Source organism: Etheostoma cragini, chromosome 11 (genome assembly GCF_013103735.1).
Source record: "Etheostoma cragini isolate CJK2018 chromosome 11, CSU_Ecrag_1.0, whole genome shotgun sequence".
NCBI classification, from domain to species: Eukaryota; Metazoa; Chordata; class Actinopteri; order Perciformes; family Percidae; genus Etheostoma; species Etheostoma cragini.
In genome coordinates, this window is record NC_048417.1 from 20214644 (window position 1) to 20236926 (window position 22283).

A 22283-nucleotide genomic window follows, 5' to 3' on the forward strand; every position below is an offset into this window, starting at 1 on the left:
CTCCACCAGGGTAATTGACGACAATCCCCCATCATCCTCCAGCTCTGCCTCCACCACAGCGGGCGCGTCAGCTGGATTAAGGAGTTCCTCAAAGTGCTCCTTCCACCGCTCTATAAACTCCCCAGTTGAGGTCAACAACGTCCCATCCTTACTGTATACAGCTTGGATGAGTCCCCGCTTCCCCCTCCTGAGGTGGCAAACGGTTTTCCAGAAGCACCTTGGTGCCGACCGAAAGTCCTTCTCCATGTCTTCTCCGAACTAATTAACCAATCAAACTTAAAGACAATTGCACATTAAACTAATAGTAGCAATAACAGGAACATGTTCCTACCAGCACAGCCTCACCTCCCTGTTTTTTCCCCAGGAGCACAAATCCAACCATTTATATAAGCTTTTCAATTCCCACCCCACTGCTTCAGTCCATCCCATCCTAAAGCAGGTTGATCTACTCCATAACATTAATACCTAGCCATCTCTTAACCCATGGAACTTGGTTACCAGTTCCCTCCTATCCTGCTGACTACAAAACAGGTCAGGATTACTCATATGTTTTTTATAAAATAACCAAATACAACCAAAATAAAGGCTCCCAAACAAAAGAAAACCCTCTACTTGGTTTGGCCCGGTGATGTCATCCATGACCACCCTATTCCTATAAAACAGGAAATACTGAGGCCGGCCCCTCCCCAAACAATTGTCCTGCATGGTGGAACTGAACAAAGGAACAAACAATTGTAAGTATCAATACAGGGAAAACTTTAAGCCATGTTTAAACTTGCACCTTAATAAAATGGAACTGAAGCTAACATGACTGTGTGTTTGCTTTACTACTGACCTGTATGGGACAAGTGGTGAGCAAACCCACTTCATCACACATTGACAGTGGCTCATCATGGCGTCAACAGTGTCAACATAAGATTCCATCATGATCTATTTCCATGTCATAACATCACACCTCATCAGAACCACACATCCCTCTCATCCCTGACAGAAAATGGTAAAGAACTGAAACACTAGACAAGCATAGCATATCAAACGGGATGTATGTGATCTTCATTTACACTTTCTTTAAATGGGATAAGAATGAGAACTGCTTACCCCTCAAGGTGTTTTGTGTATTTTAATCACAATCAATCTGTTTTAGATACATTCACATGTATGTGTGCCTTGTAAGTTTGAATTAGGTCAACCAAGAGGCATAGTAATGTCTGTTATAATTGTAAAGTTCTCTGTGGTTCTCACATAAACATGTAATTTCATGCTTACTTTACCTGGATTAGGATTTGAAGCCCTATCTGATTGCTTCTGGTCAGGTTAAGACACATGAAGTGTAAAAGTGTAATCAGTTTCATCATGATTTATATTGAACTCTTGATGTTAATGTTGCTATTTCCATATTCTTCTCTTGACCTGCCTTCCTCAGGGTCTTACCCTGTGCCGATTGCCCACTGTGTAGACGACCCTCCCCTCACGGAAGTGGCCTGCGAGGTGGCCTGTCCTTCAGACTGTGTGGTTGGCTCCTGGTCTCCCTGGTCACCCTGCTCACACAGCTGTACCACCAAGACTGCTGAGGGTCAACAGAGCCGCACACGCACTGTGTTGGCCATCCCAGGGAAAGGTATTGCAGCGTCCCCTCAGACTTCTTTAATTATTTTGGCCACGTTGTGTTTATGAATCAGATTTATTTGCTGTGTTTATTGTCAGGGTGTTTTGATGATGAACTTGCCAGTCCTCAACAAAGTGTTACTACTGGGACATTTTATTTGCCTTAGATTGGGAGATTTTGGCAGGATTGCAGTGCTGAATCGGTTGAGTACTCGTTGTAATTACATGTTTTAGAAACACTACTGCAGTAAATAATTTGCATGATATATGATATTAATATTGTCACTGGGAATCAAAACTGAGAAACCCATAGATCAACTCAAAATTCAGTTAAGCAAACACAGAAAAATTAAAGTTGATGAAGCAAAAGGAGTCTTATTTAGACATTTCTCTTCCCAAAAACATTTGAAATTTCCATTGACCATCCATTAGCAAGGGCTCTTTCTCTGGCAAGTATTTTATCTGTGTACTCCAAGTGTGTTTTCAAGTCAGACAGCAGAGTCTTGGCAGCCGGTTACTACACGTTAATCCCTGTAACCAAACGCATATCTGCAACAGCTGATGAAAACATCTCACACAGGTTCCATACTGTGTTGTCTATTATCATGTTCCTGGCTATCTGCTCACTGGCAGAGATGTGTGTGTGTGTGTGTGTCTGTCTGTGTCTGTGTCTGTGTCTGTGTGTGTGTGTGTGTGTGTGTGTGTGTGTGTGCGCGCGCGCGCGCGCAGGACGGGCCAAATACAATCAGGCTTTTATTGCATGAAATTTAAAAAGACAGCACACTACAATACTTGTTTTAAAAAGATAACATGCTCAGTTATATTTTTCACATATTTCCTACTTATATGCACTCCATGTGACTGTGCCTCAGCATAATTATATTGAACTTGCGATGTCACCTGTTTATAAATACAGCAGAAAGTCACTTAAAAAAGTAATATCAATTTTGCACTGTGATATTATATATGTTTTGATGTGGTAGCCTCCTGCACAACCATACACTCCATCTTGGTGAATACATGGACATTCAACAGATGTCTGGTTTTCAGAGTGTCATCGAGGCTGTATATAGAACTGTACAGGATGTGTCCAAATAATGACTTGATGTATGATAGCCAAGATACAGGGAGCAGGAACTGGAAAGATTGTTTCAGTGTGGATGTGGGCAGTGTTTATATTTGCCCGTAAATTCTGTCAAAAGTGACCTTACTGTGACTTTTCATTAGAAATTCCTCCTTCTACAAGCTGTAACTTGTAAAGTGTCTGCTCAGCTAACCTGGGCCAACATTTGTTTTCCCGTCAGGCAGCCAGTGGTCAATGACAATATTAGCATTTGACTACCGGTAGCTAACTACAGCTTGCTAATTTAGCTAAAATGTATTTTAGATTCTGTGTAAATCACAGGCACTGTGCATAATAATGATACTTTGTTCGATTAGCACTAGTGAGTCAGACAGCAGTCTTCGTTTCTTTGACTCTGCGGCTCTTTCCTGTCTGTTGGTGGCCAGAAGGGAAGGAGTGTCCGGGGGCTCCAGCCTTGGAGGAGTGGAGAGTCTGCAATGACCACCCTTGCATGGTATTCTACTGGGAGGCCTCAGCCTGGGGTACCTGTATTGAGGATGCCTTCATGGAGCTCAATGGAAGCAGCTCCTTGAATGGGACTCCTACCTGTGCCATGGGTGTTCAGATCCGCAAAGTCAGCTGCATGAAGATGAATGTTGGACCTGTCATAAGTAAAAGGTACGTTCTCTGACCGGGGACGTCATCAGCATCAGCTGTGCACATACCAGTTTGGCAATTAATTATCTAATTCAATTTTATAATATAATATAAAATAAAATAATTTTCTGTTTTATGAGTGAGATTTTTCTTTACAGTTTAATGTGCCGGGCATGTAGTTGCAAGTATGTTTTGCAAAGTATCTTGGAAGGTGTATCAATAAGTTGCCTCCTTTCTTTCTCCTGTTCTTCATTAGATGGTGTTGAGCCACATGTGCTCACACGTTGGTTGCATAACTAACACTTTCTTTCCTGCTATGTGATGTCTTTTCACTTAAAAACCAGATCCCGTATACTGTACATTGAGCCTGTTTTTTAAAATATCCATTGGTCTATCAGGATTTTTTCACTTATGTAAAATATTTTGTCATGAAGAAAATAAGTGAATATGTTGTTTAAGCCTACTGACAATCTGTGTTTTACCTTTTCTGATTATAGTTAATAACGGGAACAATATGCCTCACCTAAAATGTCTATTCTTGAGTCATTATGCCAGTCTACGAATGGCACTTTGGAACAAATTTCTTTTCTTCCGTCCCTATCTGACACTGCTACTTTGCGTAGTTGTAGATATTAGAAAAAGGGTCCCAAGAGAAACAAATGGTAAATTATAAGTGAGCTTTATAAAATCTGGGTACGGACTTGAGAGGTGAGCAAGTTTCTCTTACAGAAAAATCGCCTAAGATTAAAGATCGCAGAAGTGTTTTAGTTGAAGATAAATTGTGTATGCTTTTACTTACTATCAAATGACCCAGAGGACTTGACGCACTGTGAAATGATATCCCTAGAGCTTTGTACATTGAGCTCTTCTTTTGTAAATTCTGCCTGTGTTCAGGATTTGTTTTTTCCTAAACCTGAGATTTCATTTTGCGTATGCTCCACCATTATCTACTCCTCTTTCAGCAATACAATATCAAACACTGCTAAGGGCTTTTGTGCTGTCAATGTAATGATGTTAAAGCCCACACTAGGAAGACAGATTTATAAATAATTCACAAAGTTTGGCCTCCTTTAGCTCAATATATTATTGACAGGGCCATAAAGTGGATTATGGAGAGGCTTTCTTCATATGAACGTCCTATCTCCAACCACAGACGCTTTATGAAAGCTGTCATTTCTGCTCCACCAACAGCTCTCGCCTGTACAGTATGCGGTGAAGTCAATCACTTATTTGCTATTCAGATAGAACTGCAGTGTTCATTTAATGGAACATCACCTAGCACATAGCCCATACCCTGCATATTGCTATTCAGGTAGCTAGTCAGTAAGTCATTTCTGCTGTCTTTCCATGATGTGTAATTTGTAAGACATAATCAGGGTTTATACACAGTATGTATGGATTTGTGTGTGTGTGTGTGTGTGTGTGTGTGTGTGTGTGTGTGTGTGTGTGTGTGTGTGTGTGTGTGTGTGTGTGTGTGTGTGTGTGTGTGTGTGTGTGTGTGGCTGGCTAGTCAGTTAGTCATTTCTGCTGTCTTTCCATGATGTGTAATTTGTAAGACGGTTTTCACAGTGTGTGTGTGTGTGTGTGTACGTGTGTGTGTGTTTCTGTGTATGGGCCATGTTTAGCTACGTTTGTGGGGACCAAAAACTGTGAATACAGTATACTTATGGGGACCTGACAGCTTTGTGGGCACAAAATGCTGGTCCCCATAACGTTAAAGGGCTTTTTGAGGAATAAGACTTGGTTTTAGGAGTAGGGGTAGAGTTAGGTTATGGTTAGGGTAAGGGTAAGGGATAAGGTTAGGCATTTAGGTTTGATGGTTAAGGTTAGGGCAAGGGGCTGGGGAATGCATTATGTCAATGACTGGTCCCCACAAAGATAGCCAGACACCTGTGGACGTGCCAAATGGAAGCTGTTCTGTATGGACGCATATATCATCCCAAGCCTCATAAGATATTAATATTCAGGAAACAAATACACTGTGTGGTAGCATGTTCCCCAGACTAAAAAAGGGACAGCATATTGCTAAATGGGATGGTTCAGACTCCATTTTCATTGCTTCCACTGTAGAAATGTATTTAGAAAATAGGAATGTCCCTAATATATTCTAAACCATTCCAATCTGAAGGAGTAGATGCTCCCCTAATATATTTGATGTTGTGCTGCTTGAGAACCATCACTCCAGCCAGCAAACATCTAAGCATTTCATGCTAGGCAATAATCTCCATGGTGAACAATAGCTCAACATCACATCAGATTGATTTTGAGTTTAACTTCTGAACCCCTTTACCACAACTAAAGCAGTGTTGATAAGAGTAACCTATAACATTTGTTATTATACATGGATGAACGAATTGCGTACTACACTCTAATGATAACTCTAAATGATTACAGCACAAAGCACAAAAATAAATATTTGATATTTAGTTTTGAATCAATAATTAATTCATAATTTATTTATTTAATTCCTTTTAATTTAGGATACACGTTATTAACTATAAACTATATTGTTACACTAGAGACAAAGCAAACCAGTTTGTGCTGGGGTGTAACAACACACCCAAATAAACACTCCATATTACATACTAAAATTGATAATGAAATAATTAGAATTTAACTAAATTGGTATTACATGAAAATGTCGATTGGGTACTTGATTGCAATGATAATAATGAAGAATGTGTAAGAGACATTTAATGTTTCCAAGCATTTTACAGTTGAACACCAGGGGCTAAGTCTGAATCCCTCATTCTGGGCGTACTACACAAGATTCCCCCAGCTGCTCCATCGTGTTGCCATGCCCTCTGGCATGTATCACTGCAGAAAGGGAGAGAGAAAAGGAGGGATAAAGCTGGAAGGATTGGGTTTTATGTATCTTTCCTTCTTATGCTTTGGCATATACTTTGATGTCATTCCTATGCATGCTGGCTTTCTGCAGTCAGTAGGACGTGACACCATGCTGGGTCTCTGGTGAGTCCTGGATACTGTTTCACTGTGAAATTAGTTTGGGATGTCTCTCTATGTGTGTCTGTGTGTTGGGGATGGGGCTTTGGCTCTGTGTTGATGAAGACATCAAAGCTCATGACTTATTTAATTTAACATAGTTTGCATTAATCCTGCACCACTTCAAGATTGCATGCAAACATTCAAAATACAACCCATTCAAAAGCTACATTACTGATATGGTCCACAAGATATATAGCAGCATATTACAGAGAAAAGTAATTATTTTCCATCTAAAGACAAAGAAATTGGTAAAAGTCTTTAAAATGCTCTTTAAAGCCTGGTAATGGTGTCCTTGACATGGCAGGAATGATTCATTGGTAAACAGTTTGCATATCCTCACTTTTCTCAGATTTAATTAGCAGCCCTGCTGTGGACTTTGATTGATTTTTTTCTCCTAGAACTATCTGTCTCCTTGGTGGCAAGAGAGACTTCTGTGGCTGCTCATGTATATGGGGAGATAAATGCACTCACCTCGTTTCCCCTACTTTTAGCAACACAGTCCTGGTAGCACATTTTGTTGGTGTAATCTATTCAATGCATAACATAGCATTCCACAAACACAAGTACTGTATTTATTTATTTATTGACTATTTTTATTTATTCGTAAAGCATTTAAGTCAATCTTAAATTTTCTATTGATTAGTCATTTTGTTGGAAACCTGAGGGCAGTGGAACAAAATAAAAAATGGATCTAGCAGACATATTAGATGGGTATAGATTCCAATTAATACCTGACGTTCAAAACGCTTGGTATGTTTGCTACTCCAAATTCAATACGGCTGCCGGTTAACATGTCCCCTGCAAATCAAAGTTAAGTACAGACATTTACCTTGGATAACCTCTGAATTCAAATCTCCTTTCAGGAAAAGGGATGAATCATGGGACAATTTTCATCTAAATATTATTATACATGCTGACTGGGATACCGATAGACAATTGAGAAATACATTATCAGCAAGATACGTGTTTGCTCTCCTTAAAAACAGGATGATACATCTCATGGTGTTTATCCTGATAGAATTACATGGAGCAACTTTAGCATAATTGTGTTTTTATTTTGTTCTGTTTTGGTCTCCACCAACTCATGAAAATACCAGTCTCTTTATCTTTTACATTCACCCCTTTTTTCACCATCCACATGTCACGTTTGTCTTCTATTGGTGATTGACTCGTACTGTACAGTAAGTTTGTCAGAGATTTTTAGCTGAAAACAGATTACTATTATGGCTGATGAGGTGGATGAGAACTCAGTTGCGGGATGGGAATCCAAAATTAAGCGCTGAGAGGAACTGCAGAGCTGGGTGATAATTCTCTCTTTGTTTTTGAAAATAGGCCACCCCTTTCACTTTACTCTTTTTAAAGATTTTTTTGGGGGCTTTTTGGCCATTATTTGATAGGAAAGCTAGGTGGGAAAGAGGAGAGAGAAGGGGAAGACATACAGGAAATAATCACAGGTCAGATTCGAACCTTGGACCTCTGCATCGAGGCATAAACCTCAATGTTTATGTGCGCCTGCTCCATCCACTGAACCAACCCAGCCACACATTGCTCATGTTAATATAACACATTTTATTTGTGCAGCTTTAACCCTTAAATACGGACACAATGTGCTCTTGAATAGCAGGTAAATTGTAAACTGTCGAAAACAACTAAATGTGTGATGAAACTGTAGTCTTTTTTTGTATTTTTCCACCTTTTTCCTGAGAAAGCAGGCAGTGGGGGACATGCAATCAATCATGTTTTCTGTTGGGCGATGTGTGATGTCAAGGACAGGGCAGTTGTTTCACTGCCCTGTCCTGTTAACAGCAAGACTAAGAACGTTTATCATTCATCGCCTTGGGGACAAAGAGAATTTAAGACCACTGTTTTTCTGTATGTTTAGGTGTTCAGATTCTGCTCGTCCGGAATCGGTCCGACCCTGTTTGCTTCCCTGCGAAAAAGACTGCATTGTGACACCCTTCAGTGAATGGACAGCCTGTCCATCAACCTGTATGCCAGGTAGCTCTTCTCATTAATTTGAATTAACCCAATTTGTAATGCCTGTCTAAAAACTTCACAACATTTTATAAAAACCTCCTGTAACCATTGCTAACTAATGGCAGGAGTTGATGTAAAATAGCAACATTTTTGTTAAGGTGGGTTAGAAATCTATAGTCGTAAAGAGGGGTTCAAAACCCTAATCGTAAAATATATTTAATTGATTTATTGCAACTTTAGTTTAGGTGTGATTTCCCCTTTAACTATACCGGTATTGAACTTAATATTAAAGGTAAAATGATTTGTTAGTAAATTTATAAGTCAATTGACAAAAAATCAATGGTCAACAATTTTAATAAATTATAAAATGCATTGTTTTTCTCCTGTAGGGAACTAAAAAAATCTTTGGGTTTTGGTCTGTTGGTCAAACAAAAGAGAGCCATTTCAATATGTCAACTTGCATTTTGGAAACACCTCTTTTCCTATGTGTTAAAGATAAAACAATATAAATAATTGCCAGCGCAACGGTATGAGGCACATATGTTAATGTTAGTACAATGCCACCAAACAGGTTTAAAACTGGAAATGTTGCCATACAAATGTGCTCTCCCTTGATGCTGTATCTCTAGTGTATTCAATGATTACACTTAAGTGTAAATGACAGTGTAAACTGTTCATTACATTAAGCTGACACATCGAGAGGAAAATTTAATTTTAATGGGTTTCAATATGTGTACTGTAAGTATCTTGGAAATCTAAAAAGTGTGTAATTGTTTTTAAAAGAATGGGCAGGCATCTCGTCTCTGTAAATATGTTGTAGTCCATTGGGTCCGCTGATGATGCAATCACTTTCTTAATTGCACTATTTTCGATGTTTAGTAATTAGTGTTGTGTAATGAGCCTTGGAGCGTGAGCCAAATGAAGCCATTACAGTGTGGTGTGTCCGAAAACAGACTGCATTGAAATGGCGGACATCATAGCCACAAGGGCAAGCTAATCAGGAGCGGGTCAATTAGATTCCACTGGCGATTTTGTGTCGCCATTTCTTTGGTGTCTCAGACATTATGTGTCAACCATTTGTCTTGGAATTATTTTATTTGGTCTTCCTCCTGTAAAACATTCACTTGAATACAACAGTGCAACTAATCTGCCACTGAACGCAGCCTTTTTGTGAAGATTGTATTTCATGTTCAACAGAAAATGTGACTGCCGCCACGCAGTCTCGATACAGAACCATCATTCAGAGGTCAGCCAATGGAGGTCAAGAGTGCCCTGACACACTGTATGAAGAGAGAGACTGTGAATCACGTCCTGTATGTCCAGTGTATAGGTAAAAACACAATTTATAACCAGTCATTTTCCTTTTCTATCCAAGGATAAGGGTGTCTGCCATGTATTAGCACAGGGTGAGAAGAATGTGAGTGCATTATTAGTGAAATACTTGAGAGGTCTGCATGTGCTCCACATCACTTTGTGTTTCCAGCAGTGCAATCAAATACCAACTAGCAATTTTGCTTTGATTGCAACAGTGATGACAACTTGTAGTTTCCCCTGCCTTTATAGAGGTTGCATGTTGGCTGCATGTTGTCCAGATCACCAGTTATACCAACCATAGAACAAAATTGGACTGTTCCAATAACACACTGCCATCCTAAAGTCTGTCTTTGTATTTCCATGTAGTTGGAGGACACACAAGTGGCACAGCTGTAGCTTGGTTCCAGATTCTGTACGACGTGGATTATCGGGACCAGGAGAGGCATGTGGAAATGGTTTAGAAACGAGAGGCAAGTGTGTTCTTTCTTTGCTGACCTATGCTGCGTTATCGCCATTTTGAGCTTTGATCCTCCATCTATTAACTATCCTTATTTAATGAGATCTAATAGCCCTTTCAGAACGGCTCCTTTAACAAGCAAGTGATGGAAACATAAAATACTGAGGCAATTTATCCAGCGAGTGTAACGAGATGAACCATTACATCTGTTGTCTTGATGATCTCATCACAGTATTGGTTTCTTATTAATGAATGCAGTAAGTCAGATGGCCACAAGCACATCTTAGCAGCAGGTTACAACCAGTACAACACACACACACACACACACACACACACACACACACACACACACACACACACACACACACAACTCATGCAGACGTGGGGTAGGACTCACTCACACAAATTTACAAACCTGTTTGGCTCATATAACAGTGCCCTTCCAATATAGGCGTTTAAAAATGGATGAATAAGTACTTTGTGGCTTGATATTCTGGTGTCATAAAGTCTGAATTTGAGAGAGTTCCGCAATTTGTAGTCCACAAATAAACAATGAACTCTCAGACTCTCAGAGAACACAGTGCATTAATAATGTGACAAGATAAAAGAACAAAGCTATAAACAGAAAGGATTCCTAATTAACAGAAATAAATGTTGCCACTTGTGTGACTTAAGTGAACCTTGGTTCCCCCAAAAGGACACAAATATTGAGACACATTTTTATAAAATCACCTACTGCAAAATCTTTTAGTGCCATGAGTTTTTCTAGCAAAATGTCGGCACATAGAGTATGGGGCACTGGGGGTGCATTTGTGAATCAACACTTTTTGTGCATTTATTTGTCCGATATTTTTGTACAATTTCTAGGTGAATGTGGATTGCTGGTCAACAGTCCACAGTCCCGGTCACAAAACTTGCTTAAGCTATGAAAGCTGTGGCGTGGCATCAGTCAATGCTTTGTATACAACACAAATACATTAAATGGATTTGCAATATGCATAAACATAGGATATGATATTGATATACTGTTACAGCTATTGCAATTTGTGATTTTGTAACTTGTTCGTGATAAATCAGCACTTGTCCTTACTAAGGTATCCGAAAATGTTATTGATATACTGGCTAATGTTTAAATATAGTCAGCTATTTTAGTATGTAAGTACTAGTAAGTATTTTTACTAAGTAATTTGCTATTTTGAATTTCATGTAAAACACATTTAATAATTAATTGAGAGGTACATTCTTTCTGACATTTGAACTGTTTACTTTGAGTAAAACTGATGTCACTCCACATTGCTGTACAAGACATGAGTCCTATTTTATAAATATATACGTATATATATTTTTACAAGTTGTTGTGATGTGTTGTTTGTCTGTAGAATTGCTTTTATCTTGATATAATCCTTACTGTTTGCAGCATATCGTGAGTACTGTATCCCTGTGATTACCACCCTCATTGATTGTGCTCTGTAAGTGTGTGAATGTGTTGTGTGCTTTTTGCGCTGTGCTGTCCTTCATGAAGAACTGTTTCTCTGAATGGACACAACTGCCACTGGCCCAAATCGTTAAAGAGCCAGAGTGTTAATTGGATTCATTCTTGACTCATTTAGGGGAGAGCAAATGTCCCAATAAATCCCAAACTGGCTGTTCCCTCTAATTTTGTGATTTGATTCAAGTAAAGTTTTCAGAGGCATAATGTGTTATCTTGAGAACTTTTTAGCATTTTGCACTCACTGTTGTTCATGTTGCGGTATAATTATGACTTTTCTTAAGTGAACGTCTATTACTTTTTGGTAAGGATGGAAAAAAAGAGTCTGTACTGTTCCAAGGTTAAGAGCAAGCACACTTCAATAACCTTTAGAGCTTTCTATTTGAATATGATTAGAAAATTACTAAGTTAAATACCTGTGACATTTGAAACTTTAGTATGAGTCTGGAATTTGCAGTCTGTAGAAATAGTGAATTTAAATATAAATTTAAAGCAACAAAGAATTTATCCAGGATTTACTTTTCCTCAGTGGGTGGGTGAACCAATTCATGGGAAAATGCCATATAAATGTCACATTGGGGCATAATTAGACATAATAATTATATAATATGACCATATTAGGGGCATGGGGCCATTGGATGAGGGCATATCAAATATTGAATGACAACAAGTTATACCAGGAGTTCTCAATTATGTTATTCAGAGACCTTTTAAAGATTGCCCTGAGAGAGCAATTTATATACTAAAATGGACCCACACCCAGGTACTACAACCATACCCAGTATAACACAATCTGCTTTAGATAATATTAATACTGATGAAGATATAAAGATGTGACTTTATTTCATTTTATTATGTTCATAACGTGTGCAATGTTCACGTAATGACGTTTTCAACATTTAAGTCCAGTTACATATTATGCTTTGTTTTCTTTTTTTCCCTTTTGTAACACCTCTTGCTATTTAGTTTTGCTGTTGAAATTTAGATTTCCTTTACATAAATTTCCATATCGCACACAATATTCAACTCTGTGTTATTTTTCAAGCATTTCATATTCATTACAGTTAATGTACAGTATTCACATCCTCTCGGAAGGGTGTGTGAGATGGTATCTACTTCAAACATCTTTGAATATGAACAAGCTGGTTGTGCAGCATTATAATGTCACACATTCATTCTGTTCCAGTGCAATATATAGGTCACCTTCTCCTCTGCAGTTTTCTTCAGTAGCATCTTGTGGTGACTAATGTATAAGTTTATAAACTTAAACATGTTATGTTTAATATTTTAAAGCCGTATATGAGACATTTTTACTGTATTTTCACAAATGAACCATTATTTTATAATAAAATATTAATACATCACTTATAATTAATTTATTCAAGATGTTGTCAGTAAGATTTGGGTTAGGTTGTTTCTAGCGGCAGCTTTGGAGCTAAGATGTTATTGCAGGCTGGTGTCGACAGTGTGACTTTGGAAGATTGGCAGCTATAACCTGCGTGATGCCTTCACATGCTCCAGTCCACACTGATAACAGTTTAGTCCAAGATGAGCTTATGAGCTAAGAGCTAATACATCCATGAAGATACGGGCCATGTGGGGATTTGCGCAGCCACAGAGATGATAGAGCTGGGGAGGCAGCGGCTAGCTACTGCGTCCAATCATGCTAACATGGTCAATAGAGGCACGATGGTTTCTACAGTGAGGCCGTCTCGACTGCATTAGCACTGTTGCCCATTTTAGCCACTCATCAGCATTCAATCTTACCAATGTGACACAAAGACCCTATTAGCCACTGAGGCAGAATGTGATATAACCTTAGCTGATAAAGTGGGGGCAGAGGAAGAGCGGCCAGAACGCAAAGCTTTGTGAGTCAGCCGTAATGATGTATAGGCGCCCGATTAACGTGCAGTTTCTTTGCATCTTTCCCAAAGACTGAAGTTCTCAATTTCAGAGTGTGCAACATAGTAGGCAGTGACAAGCTTCCCGTGGACAGACCGTGGGGCGGACAGGGGAGACCAACCACTGCTGACTGACTTAAATAGTGTCACTAACCGTGCAATCCATTTAAATTTGAGGGGCGAGAAAGTCGCCACAGACACTTAGATTGAATTACTTGACAGGGCAGAAAATACAAGTGCTTTCATCCGTTGGTCATATGCTTAATCACCATCATTTTAATTCAGTTTTTGGTAATAGGTACTTTCTAGATAATTAACTACATGAAAATCTTATGTACAAGAACTTTTAGCGTGTATTTATCCCCCCTCTCACCCAATGGCAGCTGTGTTCGGCAATGACGCCTCATGATCCTTGTCCTATCCTGGTGTTACATGCTGAACATGATAACAATGTTGTCCTATAGTACAATTGTTGTGGAATTATCTGTCTGTCTTTTAGGAACAAATGGAAATCTTGTCTGTCTGACTGCTAAGACATTTGCTTTGACTATTGTTTTCAGAAGTTACTAGAAATTCAGTTTCCTCGAGACCCTCTCTTTTCTGCTCCTGCCTTTGTACATTTATAGGGTTAAACATCTCAGTGTAACTCCGAACTCTTCCTCCAATGGTTGTAACGTTTTCAGCACACGTCACCGCTCAGTTACATTTGTTACCTGTTCACATTTTCATTGATTCAGTTTGTATTTATGTTGCATCTTCTGAATACCATTTCCTACATTTGCATTTGCATCCACATGGTGTGGTGGATGTAAATGCATAAAACCGTACCAGCGTTCTCATGAACCATGCGTCCGAAAAGCTACGGAGGGATAAGCACTGTAATTCATGTAATTTCCACATTTGGTTTTGCTGGGCACACCACTTTGGGCTGGCCAACTTAACCGTAATCTCTGCCAAAATGACTGGCAGCTGGCGGTGGTCTTTGCCCAGCTCACAGTCACCCATTCTTGGGGAAACTGAACCATCACTACTGCTGACATGTATATATTTATATGTATCAGAGAAGTCATTCACATGTGTTCCACTGCAGCTCCTCAGCAGTGTTGACTTTCAGTGTGGCGTCACTGTAATCTGAACATTTCCAAACCTTCCTTGTTTAGGGTTCAGTCATATTGTCCATATCCACCTCTGCACATCCCCTCATATGCTATGGAAGAAAAGAAAACACCAACCAGTATATGTGGCAAAATAACATATTAAAATTAAAACATCAATAATATGGAATTACAGAGTAACATAAAAGAATTATAATTCCATTTCCCCCATTTGAGTAATAAGAAAACACTAAATCAAAACAAAATTCAAAGAAATGTGACCCTCCACACTTAACCCTAATCACAGTTGTCATTGAAGTTGGCATTGGCGAAATCGTCTGACTTGACATTTATAATCACCTTGATCCTCCTGTTGGGAATTATACACATAAAGAATGCAATCACTTTCAATCGTCAGTCTTCTCATATCATTCAGCAACACATACTTTCTCCATGTTAATGCTCCTTACAGATCTAAAACTCTGCCATGGTTATCTTCACACTGAACTCTAACATAAACCTTGTTTAGCTTTTGACACATCTGTTTTATAAGCTGCACACTTAGCTATCAATCAATCAATCAATCAATCAAAATTTGTTAATATAGCACTTTACAACTACCAGCAGGTATCCAAAGTGCTTAACAAAATGAATAAAATCACAACATACAATAGAAAGAGTAAACATAGAAAACAGTAAAATCAGAAAAGGTTACAAAGAAACAAAAGAATGAAATTGTCACACCACTGCTACGTATTAAAAGCCAGACTGAACAGATATGTTTTGAGTTTGGACCTAAAAAGAGCGACATCTGTAGCAGTTTGTATATCAGGGGGTAACTTGTTCCAGAGTCTTGGGGCAGCAACTGCAAAAGCCTGATCCCCCCCACCGTTTATACCTCGACCTTGGGACTTCTAAAACTGAGTTGAAGAAAGCAACGACCGGTAGTGTTCCCGCACAGTTAAAATGTTAGACAAATACTCTGGGGCAAGACCATTTTAGTTTAGCTATAGCTATCTCTTTAGGCTTCATCCAAAAGTAGTTTACTGACGTTTATGTCAGGCTATTTCCACTGATAGTTACACATTTGTTCTTAGTTATTTTTAACAACACTCTCGATCTGGTGTTTGCATCAACTTTCCATCAATCCCATTCCAAATTTTATATGAGATCACGTCCCAATAAAGTATTGAGGAAAAACTAAACCCTAAAAGATTGTTTTAGTTAGTTGCCTACGTTATTGGCACTCAAAAAAAAGATAGTTAAATGTACTATAAACTTTTAAAATGCCCTAACAGACCAAATGAGTTAACATAGTTGTCACTAATCTTGGTGGAAGCTGTAACAGGTCATTCGATGCAACTGTTATAGAATGTATAACACCCTTGACTAAATGTAATTTTTCCATACCAACTTATTGCATGTTTTAACCCTTTATACATGTATGTGAACATGGACTTAACCTTATTTTAAAGTAAGAATAAGTAATTTTAAAATATTAGTTTTTCCATTGGATACTTCACTAGTGATGATGAAGCATTTAAATAGCAGTCACAGAGCAGTTGAAATAGCAACCAGGAATTTTCAGCCAAGTCAGTTTGTTGGACACACTGGTTCAGGCATGTACTGAACGGTTAGAATCAGGGCCAGGTTTCAGACACAAGCATGTGTCTGGGTTTGTGGTTTATAGAGCCAACATGCCCTTGGCTTGAGTAAATGCTTACTTCCATCTCAGTGTGTGTGTTGCCCCATGTTGGATGCAAAAACTGCATGTTGATGAATGCAAATGGCTGACCAAGTGAGGTGAGGGTTGTGGCGCATGCTGTATGCTATCCTGGAGCCGCAGCCGGAGTTCATGGGTAAAAGGCATTACTAAATAAGACAAGATTTGAGAAGATGAAGCTTGCCAAATAATAAAATAGAAAACGCAACCCTAAAAACGCTGATAAAGTTGTAGTTGATAACTTGGAGTGCATGAGCCAGTGGATTTCACACTAAATTCAGCCAACTTGTGGCTCATAACCAGCTGGATGTGTTATATCCCTCCCTGAGTAGAACTGGAACTGCTTTGAGAAATTATTCAATAAAAAATGAGTCATGTAGAAGATCTTTTGCTGCAGGAAAAATGTGACTTAATGATGAATCCAATCCACATGAAATCCACCATTATAAAAGCAGTATGACTGAATAACCATTCAGATTCTATTAGATGGGACGGGTTGTAAAGTGGGTGAAAAAAACCTTGCGTTAAAAGTAATGATAGACAATGCAACATGTTCTGGTTTGGATTGATAAAAGCTATGAATTGAAAGGGGAATTGGGGATTTTGGGATGTCCTTAAATGTCTACAACATTGCCAATGAAAAGATTATTACAAATCTGGAGATGTGCTAGCCTTTTGAAAGTGTTTCCTTTTTACTTCTCTTCAAACATGTTCACCTTTTATAAGGAACTGTATAATTAAATATGATCCCTGTCAGTGGGGGATGTACTGTGACAAACACTGTTCACATTTGTGAGAGGAAATGATGTGAAAGGCCATACAAATGAGATTTTGGCAACCAGAAGCTGAAATAAATATGTTAAAAATGGATGGCTCCCAGTTCAAAATCAGAATGTCAGTATACTGTATCTGCAATGCTGGGCATTTCCAATAAAAGATACTGGGGATGACAGAATGGGGTTGGGACTGGAGTAAGTAGGTTCAGTAAGATAGAACACTATTCCAGATAATGGGCAGAATTAATTGCCAACAGGGACATATAATTATTCCCACTGTGGGGCAAATTGGGTTAATACTGTAGCCGATGATAATGGTTAGTTTATCAAACAGGTTTGTTGAAGGAAAAATAAGATTCACCTTTTGCAGGGTCATCATAATAAACATAATTCTTTAACCTAAACACTTGTATTGCAATGTAAATGTTTTTTTTCATTATTATTGTGAATGTTGCATAAACACACTTTAATAATAGCTATCATCCCCTCTCCCTTGTGATGCCTTTGTAGAGGCCTGTACTGAATGCAAATGACCATCCCACACATTTTCAGCAGACGTGTAGAAAGCCAACAGTTTTTGTCAGAGGGCAAAATTTAAAAGTCAAATAGAAATCAATAAAATGGATTAAAGGCATGTTTGTATATTAGTGAATCTCCAATGATATAAAGTGTTGGGGGGGTCTGGTAAGATTGCTTCTCTAAATCCCAGAGTGTCCATGAGACAGCCTTGTATTTGAACATTGTAATGTACTGTGTCTTTTTGCACCTAACAAAGCTATGCAAATCCCTTCCACCACCCTCTCCTCAGCCAGCAGACTCTGCAGGAGCATTCACACACCTACTCATTTGTTCTTTGTTTTTCTTCTTATTTAATTCATGTAATTAACTCATATTAGGTTTATCTGTATTTTTAAGGTTCCTCATTGATGTTGCTTCCCTCTAAGCTTGGGCTGAGCAACTGTTTCACTGTTTTAATTCACTGAATGATTATGCCTGCAAACATTTATGCCAAGAACCAAGCAGATTAAATTGTCTGTTTTAGGGAAGTTATTCCTTTCCCACCCTGTGGCAAGGCTTGTGTTTAGCCTAGCTGATTGCTGGAAATGCCTTTTGGCACTGAAGCAGTTGTTGATCACTTGCTAAGAGGACTTGGAAAGAGGAGTGAGTCGTTAGAAGTCGATAAAAGTATAAAACAAAGCAGTTAATAAAATAGTGTTTTTAAATTATGATTTACCTCAACTACGAAACGTCCTTGAGCATACAGTCATATATGTGTACGAAAAAGTTTGGGCTGATATTTTTTATATCTGGGTTGAGTAATATATAAGATTAGCTGCGGACAGACAGTTACAAGCATGCAGGGCTGCACACACGCACGCACACACAGGACCAAACGCATGATGGAAAAGATAAACTGTGCTGCTTGGTCTAATAAATGCACCATGAGGCTCAAGATGCAAGTTGCAAACACAAACCATCTAAATTTCCATGTCTGAAAGGAAATTTAACCAGGTTAATTTCAACAAAATGTAAAGCGATGGAGCATCTTGCTACAGATTAGATCCTTCTTGTGGCGATTACTTGTTTTTGTAAGAAAGGAGGCTTACAGTTAAGGCTTTTTAGTTAAAAAAAAATGAAAATAAGAAAAAAATTTATGTTTTCAAGGCAAGTGTTTTCTTTATTCTTTAGTGGTTCTGATGTACCTCACATATTGATCCTGATATGTTTTTTGCTTAACCACAGATAGCTCTGTCCTTTCAGATAACGAGTGGCCTTACTTCTTGGACAGTTTTCGTTTTGATGTAAAAAATATAAAATTATTGCTGAATTATCAAAACCAGCTGAATTGGACTAAACGTCTGCTTTCAGTTAATTGAGGTCTACATCAGGTATTTAATAACCTGAATAACCCATCAGGCCTTGCTATGTGTTCTAAGTTATTATTCTTTGTGATGTCTGTATCGCACTTTGATCAAATATGTCTCATTAGATAGTGTACACATCATTCTGTCAAATGTATTTAGCTTTTATGTTAATCTGCTATTATGAATCCCTTGTTTTTATTAAATAAATCATAGAAGATAGAAAAAGTCAGATAAATGATTGTGCTTGAAGGTTGAATTAGCGTTTCATTAGATTTTATCATGAAAGCCGCACAGAGATATTCTTTACAGCTATGACTTGCGGACTGACAATTCTGTAGCTTCATTCCTTTGTGTGACCATTCAACTAACTATTAATAAATGAATAGACCTGTACCTTCCTGTTGCTGCTCAATCAAAATGTGGCTGAAACAATACCAACAATTGAAACGTCAACTTGTTGGGATGAGATCTTGTCACATGTGCATTGAATAACAGGAATGACATCTTTGCCTCCCCCTGTTTGCAGGAGTCAGTTGTGTTGGGGAGATGGGTGAGTCGGCCAACATGACTGAGTGCCTGCGATGGGCCGGCCCCTTGCCCCCTCAGATCAGAGAGTGCCGGGTGGCTTGTAAGGATGACTGCACTCTTACTTCTTGGTCCAAGTTCTCTGAATGCGCTGGATGTGGCAGCTCCCGCAGTCGTAAGCGCTCGCTAACAGGTAAAGACTTTTCTCCACAGAATGTAAAGTTCATCTTTACCAGTGGAATGATGGGATTTGTAGGTCAAGCATGCTCACGTTAGAAAATTTCCAAACTGCACATTAGTTGCTGTTTATCTTGCTCTCCATCAGCCAGTGTCAATTCTGTACTAGAACCTTGTGGACCACAATTGGAAACGTAAAGTAGACAACTTGCACACTCACTCAAAGAGTAACTACATTCCTTCATATTAAGGGTTGTTGTCATGGCAGCATATTCCTTCATGTGCTGAAAAGCCCCTTTGGCTTTGACATACATACCGCAATCCAGTCCAACCTCTTTTCTCATTCTGGTTCTGTTACTGTAACTTTCTACTGTCCCTTTTTTGTTATGTCTGGTCTTAATTAGGTCTCTCACAGCTTGTAATCCCTTAGAGTGCAGATGGCAAAATCTGAATTACTTGCTGTGGTTGCAGACCAGGCTGGATACTATTTGTCTTCATGAATATTTGATCCGATGCCAGAGGGGTTGTAGTAAACATACCCTGTCTCCTTTTATAATGCTCCTAGAATCCAACACGTGAAATCAGCTCAAGTTTTGTGGTAGGTTTATTTGGGAAGAGTGTGTGTTCATGTTAAGTGGGTTGAAATGGACAATGTAACTCTTTTATGCCAACTTTAACGCTTTCAGAAATGTCTCTGTCAGGTAAATTGATGGAAAGCAAATCCACTGTAGGATTTAAGCTCTAGTAGGTGGTTAAGGAACTTGACAACGTACCAGGACATCTGCTTAGATAATACAGCTATGTTGAAAAGCCTCCTTGAGCAATATTGCTTGTCTAAAGTCATTGTGATGGTCCAAAAGGCTGTTTAACAAAGTGCTGTACAGTTGCAGTGCATGTCTCTTGGATTTTCTATGCTACAAATACATTCATACAGAGATCATTACCAAATACTGTGAATGGTTTAAACGCAAAAGCTCTATTACTAACAGCTGGGAATATTGTTGGAAATTGGCAAGATGTTCTTGCTTGACAAAGTACACAACACTATTACTTTCACAATGTTATTTTGCTCATGGATACAGACAATTGTTACAACTGAAACCACAAATAACATTATCCACGATCGGAAAGTAGCTGGATGAAGACAATCTTATTTTTCCAGCCCCTTTGTCGGATACAACAAACACAAATAGATAGGCTGTCGCTCAATTAACCGTTGATTTTACACAGAAAGTTGAGAGAGAGAACAGAAAATAAAAAGAATGTTTCTCTAGTTTGCAAAGCACATAATGACAGATATTCCTCGGTTTTGTATGTATCATTTTTGTTTTGTCACATCAACAGCCTCGCTCATCTCATGTCACTGAGGGCTTGAAAGAAGAAATATATAAAATGAACAGCCATGCCCCAGCACTTGTGTTATTGTTTTACCTTTTCATCAGCTTCTGTTACCCCAAAATCTTTTTCACAAATATGCAAATCATTGGATTTGTACTTTACATCTTTGATGTTACACCTCAGACATTAAATGTCTCACTCAGAAGTGATTGTTTGGCTTTTTCTAGAGTTTGGATGTTCTCTGTGTGTTTTGCTGTTTTTCCCACCGATTTCTAAAAATACTGTATGCAAATTGGCCCATTGGCATGACAGTGCTACTGTAATTGCAGTGCTAACAGCTGAGCCACCCATGTTGTCCTAATGCCAATTAGGACAGTTCAAAGCAAGGCAGTTCTGGATAACACAGGGCTGCTGCCACCTTTCTGCATAGAATTTGGGTTTCCATTTGATTTGATTACTCTATAATGCTCATAGATCTGTCTATTGACTGGTGACCTGTCCAGAACACCAGCCCAGTTTCCTAAAAATTACATTCCCACACAAACTGCATTCTCAATTGCGTTTCGAGGGACGGTTATTTTGTCCCGAATTAAGTTTGTCTTTGATGCAGAACAAATACATTTCTAATGACAGTGTGAGTGTCCCATGTAAAACCAAAAGTCAACATTGACTCGTGTAATGTAATAACGTACCTTGACTTAACTTATGTGTGAACCTAAACCTTTTGTAAAAGGTTTTGTATAGAAGTATGTAACAAACTTATTCAAATTATTTTAACCCAAACCACGTCTTTTTCTAAACCTAACAAAGTGGTTTTGTTTCCATTCACAGTGTTAACCATGTGTTTAGAACAGCAACCCTTTCACAATTTGCTCTGGTTCCTGGAAAAAGTGTCCTTCAATATGTGACTGATAATACAGTTTCATTGTGTGGGAACGTTATATATAGGTGACAGGATTATGACAAGAATAAACACCATCTGTGCAGCTCTAATGCGTCTTGCCCAATATGAGTTTTGAGACTGCGTAGTAGGCTCACATTATAACTGTTCTTTTTTTTGGGCTGGCTAATAAAGAACTGGGCTTGTCAAGGTACTGTGTGTTAGCAGATTGGTCAGAGGTGCATGTTGCTTCCTTGCTTGTAGATGAATGCATGCTGGGATAGACCCCCTAAATCTCTTAAAGTGCTCTTATCATGCTTATTTTCAAGTTCATAATTGTAGTTAGAGGTTGTACCAGAAGAGGTTAATGTGGTCTACTTTTCAGGAAACACAATATATTTGTTGTACTGCACATTGCTGAAGCTCCTCTTTTCAC

The 22283-nt window shown here is 38.6% G+C and overlaps 1 protein-coding gene across 1 annotated transcript in view; it reads left to right on the forward strand.

Moving 5' to 3' along the window:
* The window catches only part of thsd7ba (thrombospondin, type I, domain containing 7Ba), a 178357-nt gene that overhangs the window by 116201 nt on the left and 39873 nt on the right, over nt 1-22283 (forward strand). The window contains exons 9-14 of the mRNA XM_034886070.1: nt 1424-1618; nt 3115-3346; nt 8214-8329; nt 9506-9638; nt 9989-10092; nt 19454-19645. Of these exons, the coding sequence (XP_034741961.1) occupies nt 1424-1618; nt 3115-3346; nt 8214-8329; nt 9506-9638; nt 9989-10092; nt 19454-19645 (972 nt within the window). The remainder of the gene's footprint in view (nt 1-1423; nt 1619-3114; nt 3347-8213; nt 8330-9505; nt 9639-9988; nt 10093-19453; nt 19646-22283) is intronic.